The sequence below is a fragment of the Dama dama genome, chromosome 9 (assembly GCF_033118175.1).
Source record: "Dama dama isolate Ldn47 chromosome 9, ASM3311817v1, whole genome shotgun sequence".
Classification (NCBI taxonomy): domain Eukaryota; kingdom Metazoa; phylum Chordata; class Mammalia; order Artiodactyla; family Cervidae; genus Dama; species Dama dama.
In genome coordinates, this window is record NC_083689.1 from 94,079,381 (window position 1) to 94,099,319 (window position 19,939).

The window sequence follows — 19,939 nt, forward strand, 5'->3', positions numbered from 1 at the left end:
ACTTAAGTTAATGCTAGCTGGATACACCTTGAAGATAAAATGGTACTGTGCCTATGCTCAGTCCAGTGGAAGGACCAGCGGCAGAGAGAGAAGGAGAAACAATACCACACAAGAAATATTTCATATGTTGCCAGGTCTGGACGTCTTTGGAGATGTTTAGGTCTAGTGATAAAGGATCTGAGGATACTTAAAAAAATGGAGCCAGGAAAAGAGATCTAGAATCTGAGATCAGGAGAGAATGAAACATTGGTAAGTTCTGCAAAAGGAAGGGAGTAAATAAGGACCATCAGTTCCACAAGCAGCAGAAATATTGTCCAGTAATACCATAACCACTGGGTACTGGTCTACTTCCCCTGGTAATCCTGCTATGTTGTTTAATGTGCATAGGTAACAGCTAGCTCCCCAAGACAGGTACTTCCTCTTCTCCACCTCATCCATCCCTACCAGGAACCATGTAATGTTCTTATAGCCCCTTCTCCCTGAAGGTAAGCTGGCCTCTTTGAACACAGAATATGGTAGAAGGGATGCTGCCTGATTCTTGAGGCTAGGTCATAAGTTTTGCAGCTGCTCTCTGGGACTCCTAGAGTATTTACTTGCTCTTTGAACGCTCCCTCTTGGAACCCAGCACGTGCTTCAGGAAGCCCAAGATATATGGAGAGGTCAAGTGTACTGCTCTGGGAGACAGCCCTGGCTGAATCCCCAGCCAAGAGCTAGCATTAACTGCCAGCTGTGTGAATGAACTACGCTGGGTGTCCAGCTTGGGGAATTCCAATGAGAATCCGACTCCAGCATGAGAGATCCCAGGCAAGAACCTTCCAGCTGAGCTCAGTCAACCCATGGTACCATGACAGATAATAAGAGGTTGTTGTTTTAGGCCAAACATTTTTAGATAATTCTTTACAAAAAAACAGATCACCAGAACACTAAAACCGATATAAACCTGAGCCTTGCATCATGTTTTGAAGACATTATGAGCGTTACTTAGAAGTGATTTGGGCTATTAAAGAACAATGCCTCCCCAAAACCAATGTAGCAGCTTTACTTTTTTCCTGACTTTATGTTTTTTTTTTCCTCTACATTTTAAAATCATCATAAAAATGTTTGAGAAGGCTATTCAAAAGCCTATCTACCTTCAATGTGTTTACTTCTTGAGTGGAAAAAGACACAGAACTACTGTGGAAACAACAAATGGACTAAATTATACTTAACCTCCTAAGAAAGACAAATTGGAATGGTACATGGAGTCAAAAGTGCGGACATATCAGAATGCACTTCTGATTTTGCAGTAATGTACTGACTGCAACGGGCAGCACTTATTAATAAATGGACATGGTTGGAATGGAGTCGCTGTGGTATCCAACCAGAAGAAACTGTCAAGACCCAGTCTGGTATCTATCCCATACACCCCCCATCAAAATCAGATTGCCCTTGTTGAACCAGCTCTCAACCTATGTCACCTCTTCTGTACTACAGCACTGGGATAATTGCCTTTACAAAATCAACCCTAAAGGCTTGGTCATATTAGAAGAGGGCAAGATTATCTGAATCCTGAAATAATTTAAAAATATATAAAGTTTGAATGCAAGAAGTTTCACTTCAAGTCTCAATTTTCATGCTTTCTTCTCTGTCTACCTCTCAAACACACAGTGTCTCAAAGCAAAGCTGTCTTTAAGTCTACTGCTGCATTATCTTGACTTGTAGGCATTCCTATGTATGAAATCTTTCCTGAATCTCCATGAAAACTTCCTTGTGTCCCATTCATTCAGCAATTTCACTAAATAGCTGGCTGACCTGTTTGAAGAAAAAAACTCAAGATTACTCTCATGGCTAAGTCACAAGGATTCTATTCCTGTGTTTGGATTCTTTTCCCTATCTTCATTTTCATTCTCATCATTGGCATTAGGCCTTTTGCAGTGTCTATAACAATGACCTTTAAACTGCACCTTTCCTAGTTGCAGACCCTCCTTCTCAATATATTTTACTCATAGCTGCTAGAGCAATCTCTCTGAAGTATAGCTCTGGTAGTTTACTTCCTTAATTAAACTTAAAACACCTTTGCTTCCTAAAGGTTTATAGAAAAGAATGCAAACCCCCCTTAGTCTATCATTTAATAGCCTCTGTCATCTCATTCTCAATTAATTTATAACTTTATTTTCTTTATTCCCCATTCACATTTATGATGCATCTATCAGACTCCCTCCTTGCTACTGTCAATGCTTATATAACATATTCTATACTTTCTAGCTCTTGCTGATAATCCTAGCTCAAATATTCTTTTTCCCTTTTATGAATCTCCAAATCCTACCTATCTTTCCAGCTTCAGCTTAATGGACCTCCCTTCCTCAATCCCCAAATATCTTGGTGGCTCTTATAATTAGATAGAATTACATCTTCTTCCATATTTCTCTATTACTTAAATCAGTATTTGCCTTGTGGTCCTTATTCCTTTCTCCTTGAATTACTAAATTTATAAATTTTTATCTCTTTTAGTAAATGCTCAATAATTACTATTGCATGTGTGGGGATGTTATGATTTTAATATGTTACTCATTGTAGACATTATTTAAATTTACCACTGGTCATAGACTAAGATGAGGAATGCAGTGGAGAGAGAAAGGAGAGATTTTTCGTGTGTGTGTGGGAAAAAAACGAATCAAAAATACTAGTAGGCACCCATCATGCAAACAACTCTCTTCTCATGTTCCTTTTTCTCATTTAAAAAGCAAATTGGGTTAGCTCTTCCTGTCATGTTGAGAAAAAGGATAACCTATTTTCACATTTATTTATTTCTTCTTCATCTTTATGCTTATTTTCTCTTCGAATCTTATACTATGAGATGACTCCATATCATCTGTCCTAATTACTGGTTCTCTCATATGTCTGCTTTTCCTTTTGGGTTTTGATACTTTGTGCGTATTTCTTGCCTTGATGAACACTTGAGAGTTCCCTTGTTTTGGTATACTAGTCTCCCTCAGCCATCCAAGTAACCACTTACCCTTATCTTTTATTTAAAACTTTCCTTCATATTAAGACAACCTTACTTAAATCATTTTATGACACCACCATTGTTTAAGCAGCTAAATACTCCTACACACAATGAGCTGAATGAAAATCTCACCTCATGGGCCACACAGAGCCTTCATCTTTTTTAATAAGTGCCTCACATACAGCTCCTTTCCACTTTCCACAGAATTAGGGGTGGAAAGTGGCAGAGACAGGCTAAGTACTCAGGCAGGATGGTTCCAGAGTCTGTGCGCTTAACTACTATCTTACAATCTGGGCAGCATGTCTGTGTAATAATTTGTTAATGAACAAAGATCTTTGAGTGTGTTCTAGCTGTTTATACGTGAGGCTTGGTATGGACTATATGAACAGTTTGATTCTAGAACGAGTTTTTATTAGCATGACCTAGAGTGCAGAGAGTTGGTTTTGTCTAAAAATTAAAATCAAATAATTTTGCTCAGACTGTGGTATGAACTTGTGACATTGGTATTCACGGGCCCAATAACATAAAAAGTCTGTACCACGAGCAAGTCTTGGAATCCTCTCTCCCCTGTCTTCCGACAATTATCAATAAATACAGAACTACCTGTTTTAATTTGAGTGTTTCTGAGTGCAACAGATTTTGTTCAGTGTCCTGGGTCCATAAATTCATTACAAAAAAAATCTGTCCTGGAGAGTCTCAGTCCTGCTTTCAGATACTACCGTCACAGACAGAAGTTGGCTTGGATCTTGCTTAGAGTTGATAAAAACATCAGGGTTGTTCTGGACCAAATCACAGATTACACGACTTCCTCCAGGCTACCAGAGTTGTCAGACGCAGACAACCATCATGAGTAGAAACTGCACTGCTGACCTAGATAAACCATCCATGAGCACAGGGCAAAGGCACGTGTGGGTGTGGGGTGGGCTGTGGAGACTTGCAGAACTACGTATTTGCTTGGCTGGAATTCTAAGAGCTGATGATTTCCCATTTTCATCATGCGCTGCTCCTTGACTAGTTAGACAACTGGAAATTCTAACTGGGGATTGCACAAATTCTATCTGTTGAAGAAATAACTTTCTCTGACAATGATAAGTGACACAAATTCCAGTTGGGGTTCTTAGAAAGATATAAACCATAGGAAGAGCTGTTGTATATCAAAATGTGGAAATGGCAGGCACGGGAATTAGAATCCTATCATTTTTACCACCACGGGTATTTTTCTAATAATATCTATAGCAGAAAGTCATGCAGTGTTTTAGCAAAAACTGTATGAATATTTATACGGCTCACATGCAAACATCATAGATGTTCCACTCAGTTATTTTCAGGTATGTAGAATGCTTCCCTGATAGCTCAGTTGGTAAAGAATCCGCCTGCAATGTAGGAGGCCCTGGTTCGATTCCTGGGTTGGGAAGATCTGCTGGAGAAGGGATAGGCTACCCACTTCAGTACTCCTGGGCTTCCCTTGTGGCTCAGCTGGTGAAGAATCGGTCTGCAATGTGGGAGACCTGGGTTTGATCCCTGAGTTGGGAAGATCCCCTGGAGAAGGGAAAGGCTACCCACCCCAGTATTCTGGCCTGGAGAATATAGTACTGTAGAGTCTACTACTGTATAGTCCATGGGGTTACAAAGAGCTAGACACAACTGAGAGACTTTTAGTTTCACTTTCAAGCACACAACACTAGGTAACAGTGAAGTTTCCTGTCTCATAAGTCATTCTGAAGGCTGGATCCATCAAAATGGGATATCCAAGCAGCTTAACTGATGGAGGAGACACAGAAGGTTTGAGAAAAGTCACATTAAGGTGTAAATTTCAAAAAGAGTAGGAATAAAGAAGACTGCATCAACTGAATTTGAGAGTAATGTTAGTAATAATGATAAAACATAAAAAGAAGTCAGAATAGGATAAAAGAAATATGGCAAAAAAACTGATCAAAGATTAACATTGAATTGGAGTAGACTAACAATGCTATTTTATGAGTGTTTCCTTCTCAAGAAGAGGAGTCATGTTTTCAGTTTATTAACTGAACTCAATTTATTATCAAAGAAAAATATTGATCAGGCTTATAGAGATGGTAACAAAATTCAACAGTTATGATTACTGATTTTTAGTTTTTTTTTTTTATTTTTAGTTTTACCTTTCAATTCCATGTTCCTTTCAAAGCGTCCCTGGTAGCTCAACTGGTAAAGAATCCGCCTGCAATGCAGGAAACTCCGGTTTGATTCCTGCGTTGGGAAGATTCCCTAGATAAGGAATAGGCTATTCACTCCAGTATTCTTGGGCTTCCCTGGTAGCTCAACTAGTAAAGAATCTGCCTGCAATGTGGGACACCTGGGTTTGATCCCTGGATTGCGAAGATCCCCTGGAGAAGGGAAAGGCTAAGTACTCCAGTATTCTTGCCTGAAGAATTCCTTACAGTCCATGGGCTCGCAAATAGTCAGACACAACTGAGCAATTTTCACTTTCACTTTTCCTTTCAAAGCAAATACATGTTTCCATAATATGTAAATAACACAATTTTTAAAATTAAGTAAATAGAAATATACCGCCGAAATGTATAACTTGTACTAAGTACTATTCTAAGTACTATTATACTGGTCTGAACTTACACTGTGCATTAAAAAAAATATTCTGTCTAAAACACTAGATTGCCTTTGAGAGATAAAGAGTTCATAAATTTATAATGGTAACCAAATGAAAACAGAGTAAATTTTCTAGAGGAAAACATAGCTCTCCTAATGAAAGGCTGAAAAGCAAGAGAAATGTAATGTGCATTAGATTCATATTGTGGGGAATGTGTTTGGATCTAATCTAATGCTTGCATACATTACTCCAATGCTTTGAGAACAGAGTAACAATTGTAATCTTGCTCTGAATCAAAATAACAGAATCTGTCATCTGACATGCTGTAGTGTTTGCAGTTTCATTATTGTTCATAGAATAATTGCATGCTTCCTCTTACTATTATATTGTAGAAGTTTCTCTCTTCAAAAAATGCTGCTCAAACCATCTTCAGCAGGCATCAGTCAAAATCAGTCACTATATTTCAGCAGACATTTTCAACATGCTTATACACATGCTTATGCATATCTCTTTTGATAAAATGTGACTCTTACATGTCTAGTATGTTATTTCACCACAATTTGCATTGCTATAATAGGTTATTGACTGATTTTCAGTTTAAGGGACTAAGGTAGTATTCAGTAATGACTGAGTGCTACAAGTTTATTGCAAGTGCCCAAGGTTCACTCACCCCAAGCAATTTGGTCAATAACCAATTTTTATACTTCTATCTCCTTCAAAATTCCAAACCAATAATCCCTGTGTGTGTTTTTTTTAATTATTTCAGTATCAGACTAACATTTCCCATGGAAATCAATATGGGTGCGATCCATTAGCCAAAAATCTGCAGTACTGCAATGCAAACATATTAAAAATATTGATCTTGCAAAGCTACTGATGTTTTGATTGACTTTAATGTTTGCAAGCAGTAATAACAGAATTTCAATGACTGAAACAAACTTTTGATTAAAATTATAGATTTTCTTGGAAGGGGGCTTGCTATTTTACTGGTTTAAAGCATGTCACATGGCTTCATGCCTGCTATAAATGACTGCAGTGGGATATACTTATCCAATTCCTTATTTGTAAATATTTTAGTCTATCACAGCCTATACATCTTAAATTTACTTTGAACTGCTCTGACGTTTCAATTCCACTTATTACTATATCACACAGTAAGGCAGAATTTTCAGACTGAGAACGGCAGATATCGAGAGCTCTAATCCTTCTTTAACCACTATGAAACCTTTGGGAAAGCATCTAACTCTCAGTTTAAATTCCTTAAATGTAAAATGGAATTAACCTTGGAAATCAATGAACATTCTCAGTACATTTTGAGATCAATGGACAATAAAGACTGTGACTTACACATACAAAAGATTATGTGACCCAAAGAAATGTTTCCTAAAGAAAGCACAGAATTCTGAAGCTGTTAGTGATCATCCAGAAAAGCTCCCATTTAATGTGTGAAGAGGCTGGGCTGAGGACCCCAGTTATAATTTAACCCAAGGAGCTTGTCTGAGATATTTGCTGACCACCTTATTTAAAACATACTACTGTGCTCTTATGAGGCACTCTCCCATCGCTTGAACCTATATATATATATGGTTATATATATATATATATATATATATATATATTTATATATATATATAATTTGTCTATTCATTATATAAGTAATATATATATATATAATGTCTATTTATTATCTATTTTCTCTTTTGAAATTGAAGCACTATACAACAGGAATTTTGTTTATCCTTCTCACTGCCAAATCCCTAGCATCCGTACTAAGTGTCTGACATAAAGGAGGACTCAGGGAATGTTTTCTAATGAAGGATGGCAGGCGCCAGAAATGCTAATGGAATGGAGCTGCGCTGGGGAGAACTGAAATGGGGAAAGGGCTTGGTCCTCTCCACTCTCATGATGCCCTGGAGTTTCATTCTTTTTTTTTTTTTTTTTGCTGAAGTTTCATTCTTAATATGTTCCTTTTATTTCTCAGGATTTCTGGATGTAAGTGTCAGAGGGGATTTGGACCCATATCTATTGTACTGTGGGCTTCTCAGGTGGCACAGTGGTAAAGAATCTGCTTGCCAATGTGGGAGACGCAAAGAGATGCCAGTTTGATCTCTGGGTCTGGAAGATCTCCTGGAGAAGGAAATGGCAACCCACTCTAGTATTCTTGCCTGGGAAATCCCATTGACAGAAGAGTCTGGAGGACTACAGTTCATGGGGTCATAAAAGAGTCAGACACGGATGAGCACACACAAAGGAACACAATTGCACCACACTGTATAGCTTTGTCAAAGTTCAAGGATATTTTCAAATTAATTTTAACCACTTCACTATTCATTTATTTATCCCTCCCCTGTAATTTTTCTCTATTTGGCTCTATCTTCCACTATGTTAAAATAGAAATACATTCTCTATATTTTTATTTGTGATACTTCATTGGAATAAAGAAACACATCAATAGTTTAAGCAAAAAAATGGAAATTAAAACTTACCCATAAGTTGCCTGTTTCATTTCTACTCTAATCACTCCCTCTTAATCCTTCAGGGGAAGCACCAATAAATAGCTTACAAGTGTGTAAGGGACTTCAGCTTCTTCAGGCAGTCTATTAGCTTTCTCCCAAATTACCCTACCATGGGGATGCAGTAGTTCAGACTGTAAAGAATCTGCCTGCAATGCAGGAGACCCGGATTCGATCCCTGGGTTGGGAAGATCCCCTGGAGAAAGGAATGGCTACCCACTCCAGTATTCTCGCCTGGGAAATCCCATGGACAGAGGAGCCTGGCGGGGATAGTCCATGGGGTCACAAAGAGTTGGACACAACTGAAGCTACAGAGCAACAACAACAAATTACCCTAAACACATACACATTCTATTTGTAAATATAAAAAAATGCAGTTCAAAAACAAGTCCCACTGGCCCTCTTCCACAAGGCTGCTGCCACCACAAACCTTCGAGAACCGTCTGCTGCTGCTGCTGCTCTCTGGCAGGTCTAGGGGATGCAGGGGTTTAGAGCCATAAGATCTGGGTTAACATCCCGTGAACCTCGGTTTGTTCTTCTGTAAAAAAAGCTCATAACACTCACTGCAAAGATGATCCATGAGACCATGAGGAGTAAACAAGATGATACATATAGACTGAATGGCTCACGGCAGGTGTGCAATCAGATTTGGTTCCCTTCTCCTCACGCATCAGTTAAAAAAAGAAAAAAAAAAAAAGGCTAACAAAGCTTCCTGCTTTTTAGTACTATTTTTTAATTCCTTAAGACTCTTACTTCTGTGAGTTGGCTCACAGAATTAGAATTTCTTTATAAAGACCAAAGAGCAGAAACTAAAACTGAAAAAGTTTTCGTTTAGATATTTATGTGAGACCACAGGTGGTTTCCTGGGAAGCCATGAGGCTGATGGAGGGTAGAACTGTTTCGAAGATATAAATGACACAATTAAACAGGCAAAAGAAATACTCTCTTGGTTGGAGAGCATGCTCTATACTAGTACCAGGGGCCTCCAGGCAGAAGGTGAGACTACGTCTCAAGTGTGACGATAGTACTACTCGCTTCCACTTGCTGTCACCTCTGGCTACTCCACCTTCGTAGGTGGCCAGTGCCCTAACATTCCGACCCTCCTTAATCCATTCCTAGGAACTACCTTCAGCTTCGTAAGCATCAACTCTTGATCTAATCCTCAAAAGTAAGCGTTGGTATTACTACGACACTGCTGTTGAGAGCCCGAGTGAAACATACTCATGACTTCATTACACACCATCCTGGCACCACAGGAGGTGTGTCCCTTTTGGTCTCCGAACCACTGTGAAAACCACCAGATCCTCATTTTTGGGGGGACCACACGCCACTTTGAGAATATGATAAAGGCTGTGATTCTCTCCCTATAATTTCAATTCAACACAGAATTAAAAGGGTTTTTGGAACTCCCTGGAGCTCTGCCATGGATCTCCCAACCTGAGGGTACTCACGGGTAATCTCTCTGAGTTGGAAAATATCAAGATGTCCTCTCTTCCCAGAGCATTGTAGGTATGTAGTATGGAGACATTTGCTCATGGGTGAAGAAGGGAAAGAGAAGAGAGAGGCAAGTTTTAAATGGAAAGTGTTATTTTTTTCTTCAAGTTAGAAAGTATTCAGATGAAGGAAAAAGACCATTCAAATGCCAGGACTTGGATGCATGCACCATAAGTTGAATGCATGCAAGTCAGAAGATTTGGCTTAACTCCAAGTACAAAATATTTCAGCTCCATGGGGGAAGTTAACCATAGGCCAAAACCTCAAAGTATATATATAAACCATTTAGTATTTTAAAAGGTCCAATATTTTAATTTCTCAAGAAATTCTCAAACTTCTCAGAAATTTAAATAATGCAAACATTTTAAATATAGAGGGCTAGCAGTTGTTGAGAAATATTTTGGCATGGATTCTAATGGAGATTTGTTGATCTTTTTTCAGGGACACACTAGAAAATTTAAAACAGTCAGTGAGCACTTGGAAGACATCACCCTAATTTATGACTATTTTAAGGCACATCAGATTAGGGTCTGAAACTTCCAGATATCATGCTTCTAAATTGTAGGGTAAAGCATTTGTCCTCTTTAACTGGAGATAAAAATTGGAAAAACAGTATTTCAAAGGCTTCTTACTCTAGCAACCCCCCATCCACATATTCTTCAATTAAGCAACCATTGGTCAGAGAGCAGAGAATAAACGCTGTTCCGTGAAAAACTCAACAAAGCTGGCAAAGAAATGCTTAGTAATGTCAACAGAGAGACTTGAGCTCAGAGACTTGAGTCTCTGTAGTTGGGATCATTGCTAAATTTTTGAGGGGTTTGGAAGTTTTCAATTTATAAGGTCCTCTTCTCCCCACAAACTGGCCTTAAAATCTTATGGGGAAAAAATGGAAATGGTGGCAGATTTTATCTTCTTGGGCTCCAAAATCACTGTGGACAGTGACTGTAGCCACAAAATTAAAAGATGTTTGCTCCTTGAAAGGAAAGCTATGACAAACCTAGACAGTGTGGTAAAAAGCAGAGATAGCACTTTGTCGACAAAGGTCCATATAGTCAGGGCTACAGTGTACAGATGTAAGAGTAGGACTATAAAGAAAACTAAGTGTCAAAGGATTGATACTTTCTAATGGTGATGCTGGAGAAGACTATTGAGAGTCCCCTGGACAGCAAGATCAAACCAGTCAATCCTAAAGGAAATCCACCCTGAATATTCCCTGGAAAGACTGATGCTGAAGCTCTGATGCTTTGGCAGCCTGATGCAAAGAGCTGACTCATTGGAAAACACCTTGATTCTGGGAAAGATTCAGGGCAGGAGGAGAAGGGGGTGACAAAGAATGAGATGGTTAGATAGCAATACTGACTCAATGGGCATGAGCTTCAGCAAACTCTGGGAGATAGTGAAGGACAGGGAAGTCTGGCATGCTGCGGTCCACGGGGCGCAAAGAGTCTGACACGATTTAGCAACTGAACAAGAAGTAATTTGAATCAGCAATTTGACTCCTAGGTATATAACCAAGAGAAGTGAATATAGGCATTCAAAGAAAGACATGTACATAAATGTTCATACCAGTGCTATTCATAACAGTTAAAAAGTGGCGGAGGGAGTCAGGAGAGGGGATCGGGATGGGGAACACATGTAAATCCATGGCTGATTCATGTCAGTGTATGGCACAAACCACTACAATATTGTAATTAGCCTCCAACTAATAAAAATAAATGGAAAAAAATGCATACCTGATACTTCAAGAAAAAATAAAACATATGTAAAACACACACACACACACACAAAAAAAAAAAACAGTTAAAAAGTGAAAAAAACCCCTAAATGTCCATTAACTGATCAATAGGATAAATAAAATGTGGTGTATAGTCATACAACAGAAAATTATTCAGCAATAGAAAAGAATGAAGAACCAATACATGCTACAACATGAACTTGAAAACATGTAGCTAAATGAAAGAAGCCAGGCACAAGAAGCCACATATTATATAATTTTATTTATACGAAATGTCCAGAATAGGCAAATTCATAAAGACACAAAGAAGATTAGTAGCTGTCAGGGGCTTGGGGGAAGGGTGAATGGGTAGTGACTAATGGATAGACATTTTCTTATTTTGGAGTGATGAAAATATTCTGGAATTTGATAGTAGTGATGGTCACACAAAATTGTGAAGGTATTATAAATCACTGTATTGTACACTTTAAATTGGTTATAATAGTGAATAACAAGAAAATGTTATGTTTTACTTCAATTTTTTTAAAATGTGGTCAAAAGTCGTTTTTACTTTATTTGTTATAATTCTGGTGAATAAAGATATCAGTGAAACAAATTCCTAATGAAATTAAAAATTGGATATTATCATAGTTTTTTTTTTTAAACTCATAAAGTTTCTGGTTGATTAGGCTGAGCCTTACTGAAGTGGGAAATAATTCAGTCAGCTGGATAGTTAAGAATATTATCATAGGTGTATATTTATAATTCTCGTAAAACATGACAAAGACAAAGAGGGAGATAAATTTACTTTGCCCAAAATTCATTGGAAGCTGAGCAACTCTGCTTTGGATAAATGAACAAATCTTACCAAAAGTAGATTTAACTGTCAAATTTAACTGTCAAAAAATAAAGGATTTATCGCTTTATATTTACGCTTCTTGTATGTGCCAAAGCAGTGAGGTCTTTCTTTTTTTTTATATTTACTTTTTTAATTTAAAAATTCATTAACTTTTAGCATTTATTCTTTTTTTAATATAATTTAAGGGTATACAATTTTTTGTTTAGAAATCAAGCAATACAAAAAACTTTTACAGTTTGATTATGGCTCAATTCTAAATATTCTCTAGATTTATTCTTTGATCTATAAGTTACTTGGAGGGCTTTTTCTTTCTCTACTCTTTTACTTCCTTCCCAGTATTTACTGTAAAAAGATTTCAACTTGTAAGAGTTGTAACAGCACAGTGATTATACATATACTTTCCCCCTAGATTCAATAACTGTGAACACTTTGTCATATGTGCTTCTTTGCTGTCACATACTTTTTGTCCCCTGAAGAACCATCTGAGGGTTAACGGCAAACAAAATGAATTTTTTTTTTTTACACCAACTTTACTACCATAAATATTTGTTTTCTGTCCGTGTCATAGGGGTTGCATTGGGATACATTCTTTATAGACACTCACCCTCATAAAAGTAAGTTAGAAAGTACATAATAATAATCATCTTGACTTTTCTGTAAAATTTGTCATTATTCTATGTGCACTCTGAAGGCAATGTGCCTTCCGGTTTTTTTTTTTTTTTTTTTGGTATGATAACATTCTGATTTCTGACTTAGAGGTGTTTTTCCATGTTAAATGGTCCTATGCACCTTTCAATTCAAATCTTTCCCCTTTCCAAGTCACAGCTTCCATAGACATGACACACATATCTGTACATCCATTCTGTTAACCTTGGAATAAAGCCTTGCTGCATATAACCCTCATCTGGGTACTTGTTTTCTGCTTTATTTATTCTAAAACTTTTTATTTTGTATTGGGATATATAGCCAATTAACAATGTTGTCATAGTCTCAGTTGAACAGCAAAGGGACTCAGTCATACATATACATGCACCCATCCTGCAATCTCCCCTCTCATCCAGGTTTTTCTGCTTTAATTTAAATTTTACTTGCAAGACACATTGCTTCAATGAGACGATAATCTCCTTCAAGATAGGGTGCAGGCCTTTTCAACCTCATGGTGAATGGATACTAAACTTCTTTCTCAACTAAAATATTCTCGCATGACACTTGTATAGGAATGTGACTACAGTGAAGATTATATATATTTTACTCAGTTATACGGAAGTGCTATAAACTCAAATAAATTAGTACCATAGTTTGGTTGCCAATTTATTTTTGTGTCACTGAATCCAACCCTCATATTCTCCAGATGAAAGAATTTTCCTGCTGAAAGAGTTCTTACAGCTTTTCTAGTTTAGTCATACATAAATATAATCCTTGGAAGGAAAGTTATGACCAATCTAGACAGCACATTAAAAAGCAGAGACATTACTTTGCCAACAAAGGTCTGTCTAGTCAAGGCTATGGTTTTTCCAGTGGTCATGTATGGATCTGAGAGTTGGACTATAAAGAAAGCTGAGTGCCAAAGAATTGATGCTTTTGAACTGTGGTGTTGGAGAAGGCTCTTGAGAGTCCCTTGGACAGCAAGGAGATCCAACCAGTCCATCCTAAAGGAGACCAGTCCTGGGTGTTCATTGGAAGGACTGATGTTGAAGCTGAAACTCCAATACTTTGGCCACCTCATGCAAAGAGCTGACTCATTTGAAAAGGCCCTGATGCTGGGAAAGATTGAGGGCAGGAGGAGAAGGGGACGACAGAGGATGAGATGGCTGGATGGCATCACCGACTTGATGGACATGGGTTTGGGTGGACTCTGGGAGTTGGTGATGGACAGGGAGGCCTGGTGTACTGCGGTTCATGGGGTCACAAAGAGTAGGACACGACTGAGTGACTGAACTGAACTGAAATATAATCCTATAATTTTTCACGTTGAGGAAACAAATCTACAGAAGTTAAATGACTGATATTAAAAGCAAAATCAAAACAAGAATTAGATGAGTTAATAGATTTGAAGTACTTAGACTAGGGCCTGGTTGATAAGGAAGGGCTTCAAAATATTATTAACCTCAGAATCAAGGTTTTTCACTGCCCATTTCAGTCATTTTCTGTTAAAACACATTACCTCCGAATTCTACAGTAAAAAAATGAAGACAATCGTTTAGGGAGCATGTCACATGTTCTTTTCTGAGCAAGAGATGCACGCCAGGAAATCAGGCAGCGGCCATCCGCAGAAGAGGGTCAAACTATCCTTTCCGTCCAGATGTTGTGAAGCGGCTGCCTATGGGCCTGATCTGAATGGTAGTTATTTCACTTGACCTATGTAACAGTTTCAAAAACTTAAATTAGTTGCAATACTTAAAATTAGAGAGATTTCAAACAAATATACAGATTTCTGGCTTCTTTGGGAAAATGAGAAAAACATGGCAACAGTGGGCTTGCATTCCTGAATGTCACCCATTAGGTGGGGTTTGAATTTGTAACTCCTGTCCTTTAGCTAAGGTCTTAATTATGATGAATGCGTAGAATGACAACTTTGATTCATGCAGTAAGAACCACACTAGTTAGAAAATACTGATATTTGTTTGTTATACATAACTGCTAGCTATACATAGTAGTTATTTCCTACAGTAGGAAAATGGATTATTATAATAAGGATAAAAACAAAACTGACTGTAGTATTTAAAGGGTTAATTATAATTTAGCAGAAAATCCATTTAAAGAGAAGAACCCTCTCTCTGGATTTTAGGCACACAATACCACTGTATTTTTCTTATATGAGAGATACTGGTCCAATAACCTTGATTCACTTGTTAAATAAAAACAAATGACACCATTATGTTTGGAACCATTTTTTTTCCTAATCTAAATATAGCTCTTAAGATCTCAAGATGTTTTAGTTAGCCTGCTTTTGACCGGAACTAAGCAGCTATAAGAGAAAACATTAAAAATAAAAATAGGTTAAAACACGTTAAATATCCTCTCTCCGCCACCTTACATTTTTTGGTGTTAAAACATATGCTTTGCCACCTGCAGATAAAAGTCACACACTGAGAGTGTATATTCTGACAAGAATTACTAGTTACAAGCTTGCCTAGTGATTTTGGACAGTAGCACTTAAGAAACCTTCAATCTGGCAGCTTTATCACTGCACATTTTGTACGTATTCCTACACTCTAAAGTTGTACAAGTCTGGGGATCTGACCTTTGGGAGAAAACAAAATAAAATGAAACCAAAAGGATCCCAGGGTAGCATTTTGATTCAGCTTGTTCTATTCTTTTGGTCAGATACATACCTTTTTCTCCCACTTATTTTACATCTCGATGACAATGAAAATGCTTGTATTTTCGGATAGAAGTGAATTTCTATTAAAAGATCAAGAAAATCTCCATCTCTAGGCACTGGGAAAATCTACTGCCAGAGTTAAAAATCATAGTTGCTCCATAAGGAATTTATTTTCCCATCTTATATTTCCTTTACCCTTGCTCGCTTTTCTATCTTATCTGATTCTGTATTTATATAGTTAATGCTTCATCTTGTTCCAAAAGGGGTTTGCGGCTTACAAAGAGAAACTCAGGCAGGACTTCCAGCGATGGCAAGCTAAGAGACTGGCAAATCTTCTCCCTAAATACAACTAGGAAAGTCGACAAAATTGTCAAGTGCAACTATTTCAGCACTCCAGAAATCAACCAAAGGCAAACAACAACTTGAGACGTGTTTATTCACGACACACTGCTGAAGGACAGGTAAGAACAGAGGCAATCTGTGTCAGCGGCAGCATGGTGGAGCTTCCAGGGTGGAAACTGGCAATGAAGACAGAGGCCTGACTTGACATGGAGTAGAAGGAGAAAAACCCACGGCTAAGGGTGTTATCAAGCAAATAAAGCAAACCCAGTGGGACACTAACCATAAAAGCCCACGACCCTTCTAAACAGAGGTTGGGATCTTACTTGGGGTGATCTGCAGACCAGTGGACTAGTCAGATTTTTAATAGGGAGACCCTGGAAGTGAGAAAGCCACTGAGAGCCTAGAAGAATCCCCATACATCCGTCTTGTCTGGGAGTATAAATGCTGGCACAGATAGAAATCCCAGCAAAGTCCAGAAGAAATTAAAAGATTGAGGTGGGCTTAAAAACTACAAGAACTTTTAATACATTCTTCAACTCACACACAGATTCACCCAGAGCCTTAGTGTCTTGGGATGGTTGTGCAAACTCTGATGATTACACTAAGCAGGCAAAGGGGTGACCTCAAGGAAGCCAGACTAAAATGAAAATAGGGATGTTTAAAAATTGCAGCAGTAACAATAACCCTGAAGGGAAAAAAAAATCAGAATCTAGAATTGCTGTCATTACTCCTATTCACTGTGGCACAGGACATTGTAGCCAATGCAGCAGGCAAGAAAAGAAATGAAAGGCACGCATATTGGTATAAACTGTCTTTATTCATATATGACTTAGTCCTATATGAAGGAAATCCTAAACATTATACCAGAAAAATTTGGTAATACATTAATCAACAAATTTTAGTAAGGTCACAGGATATAAGATCAATAGGCAAAAATCAATTTTAATTCTTTATACTAGCAACAAACAATTTGAAAATGAAATTAAGAAAAGATGTCTATGATAGAATCAAAAAGAATGAAAAATTAAGAGTATATTTTACAAAGAAGCATAAAAACACTAAAAAAACATTGCTAAGAGAAATTACAGATTAGCTAAATAAAGAACAAAGAAGAACTTAAACTACCTAATTTCAAAATTTACTATAAAGCTACAGTAATCAAGGCACCATGGTACTGGTATGAAAAACAGATATAAAGATCAATGGAACAAAATTCAAAGTCTATTAATAAGTCTTCAGTTAGTTGATTTTTTAGAAAAGTCCAAGGCAATTCAATGGGGGAAAAGAGAGCTGTTTTTTTCAGCAAATGGTGGTGGGAAAATTAGACGTCCACATGTCAAAAAATCAACTTAGATCCTTACTATATACCCACAAAAATCAACTGAAAATGAATCATACCTAAATGTTAGAGCTAAAACTATAAAACTTCTGCAACAAAAAAGGAAATAATCTTTGTAACCTTGAGTTTGGCAAAGATTTTTTAGATATGATGCCAAAACCACAACCTATAAAAGAAAAAGAATGATAAATCATCAAATTTTGAACTCATAAAAACTTCTGCTCTTCAAAAGATACCATTTAGAAAGAAGAGATAAGCTGCAGCTGAGGATAAAATATTTGTAAATCACACATCTGATAAAAGACTTGTTGCCAGAATACATAGAGCTCCTTCAACAATAAGACAAACATCAGATTCAAAATTAGGCAAAAGGTCCCATCACTTCATGGCAAATAGATGGGGAAGCAGTGGAAACAATGACAGAGTTTATTTTGGGGGGCTCCAAAATCACTGCAGATGGTGACTGCAGCCATGAAATTAAAAGACGCTTGCTCCTTGGAAGAAAAGTTATGACCAACCTAGACAGCACATTAAAAAGCAGAGGTCAACAATTTTCCAACAAAGGACAACCCTTTGACAACAAAGGTCCATCTAGTCAAGCTATGGTTCTCCTAGTAGTCACGTATGGATGTGAGAGTTGGACTATAAAGAAAGCTGAGTGCTGAAGAACTGATGCTTTTGAACTGTGGTGTTGAAAAGACTCTTCAGAGTCCCTTGGACTGCAAGGAGATCCAACCAGTCAATCCTAAAGGAAATCAGTCCTGAATATTCATTGGAAGGACTGATGCTGAAGCTGAAACTAAAATACTTTGGCCACCTGATGTGAAGAACTGACTCCCTGGAAGAAGACCCTGATGCTGGGAAAGACTGAAGGCGGGAAGAGAAGGGGACAACAGAGGATGAGATGGTTGGATGGCATCACTGACTCAACGGACATGAGTTTGAGTAAACTCTGGGAGTTGGTGATGGACAGGAAGGCCTGGCATGCTGCAGTCCATGGGGTTGCAAAGAGTCCGACACAACTGAGCAACTGAACTGAAAAGAAAAAGAGGCACTTCACCAAAGAAAACAAAACAACGGCTAATAAACATAAGAAAACACATTTAACATCAAAAAGGAGCAGCTGCTGCGCGGGGCAGAGGAGGGCCGAGAGGAGCTGCTCCACGTTCAAGGTCAGGGGGGCGGCCGTGAGAAGATACCCCTTGTCCAAGGTAAGGAGCAGCGGCTGCGCTTTGCTGGAGCAGCCATGAAGAGCTACCCCACGTCCAAGGTAAGAGAAACCCAAGTAAGACGGTAGGTGTTGCGAGAGGGCATCAGAGGGCAGACGCACTAAAACCATAATCACAGAAAACTAGCCAGTCTGATCACAGGACCACAGTCTTGTCTAACTCAATGAAACTAAGCCATGCCGCGTGGGGCCACCCAAGACAGACGGGTCATGGTGGAGAGGTCTGACAGAATGTGGTCCACTGGAGAAGGGAATGGTAAATCACTTCAGTATTCTTGCCTTGAGAACCCCACGAACAGTATGAGAAGGTGAAATGACAGGACACTGAAAGAGGAACTCTCCAGGTCGGTACGTGCCCCATATGCTACTGGCGATCAGTGGAGAAATAACTCCAGAAAGAATGAAGGGATGGAGCCAAAGCAAAAACAATATCCAGTTGTGGATGGGACTGGTGATGGAAGCAAGGTCCGATGCTGTAAAGAGCAATATTGCATAGGAACCTGGAATGTTAGGTCCATGAATCAAGGCAAATTGGAAGTGGTCAAACAGGAGATGGCAAGAGTGAATGTCGACATTCTAGGAATCAGCAAACTAAAATGGACTGGAATGGGTGAATTTAACTCAGATGACCATTATATCTACTACTGTGGGCAGGAATCCCTTAAAAGAAATGGCGTAGCCATCATAGTCAACAAAACAGTTCGAAATGCAGTACTTGGATGCAATCTCAAAGACAACAGAATGATCTCTGTTCATTTCCAAGGCAAACCACTCAACATCACAGTAATCCAAGCCTATGCCCCAACCAGTAACGCTGAAGAAGCTGAAGTTGAACGGTTCTATGAAGACCTACAAGACCTTTTAGAACTAACACCCAAAAAAGATGTCCTTTTCATTATAGGGGACTGGAATGCAAAAGTAGGAAGTCAAGAAACACCTGGAGTAACAGGCAAATTTGGCCTTGGAGTATGGAATGAAGCAGGGCAAAGGTTAATGGAGTTTTGTCAAGAGAACACACTGGTCATAGCAAACACCCTCTTCCAACAACACAAGAGAAGACTCTGCACATGGACATCACCAGATGGTCAACACTGAAATCAGACTGACTATATTCTTTGCAGCCAAAGATGGAGAAGCTCTATATAGTCAGCAAAAACTAGACCGGGAACTGACTGTGGCTCAGGTCATGAACTCTTTGTTGCCAAATTCAGACTTAAACTGAAGAAAGTAGGGATAACCACTAGACCTTTCAGGTATGACCTAAATCAAATCCCTTATGACTATACAGTGGAAGTGAGAAATAGACTTAAGGGACTAGATCTGATAGACAGAGAGCCTGATGAACTATGGACGGAGGTTCGTGACATTGTACAGGAGACAGGGATCAAGACCATCCCCATGGAAAAGAAATGCAAAAAGGCAAAATGGTTGTCTGAGAAGGCCTTACAAATAGCTGTGAAAAGAAGAGAAGCAAAAAGCAAAGGAGAAAAGGAAAGATATTCCCATTTGAGTGCAGAGTTCCAAAGAATAGCCAGGAGAGATAAGAAAGTCTTGC

At 38.4% G+C, this 19,939-nt stretch overlaps 1 protein-coding gene across 5 annotated transcripts in view; it reads right to left on the reverse strand.

Annotated features, from left to right (window-relative positions):
• The window catches only part of ARB2A (ARB2 cotranscriptional regulator A), a 391,787-nt gene that overhangs the window by 59,203 nt on the left and 312,645 nt on the right, over nucleotides 1-19,939 (reverse strand). The window contains exon 12 of one of the 5 annotated variants that reach the window (XM_061152011.1): nucleotides 14,081-14,508. The exons of the other annotated variants lie outside the window; for them this stretch is intronic. Within the exon in view, the coding sequence (XP_061007994.1) occupies nucleotides 14,495-14,508 (14 nt within the window). The 3' untranslated portion in view covers nucleotides 14,081-14,494. Of the gene's footprint in view, nucleotides 1-14,080; nucleotides 14,509-19,939 lie in introns of those variants that run through there. 5 annotated transcript variants of the gene reach the window in all.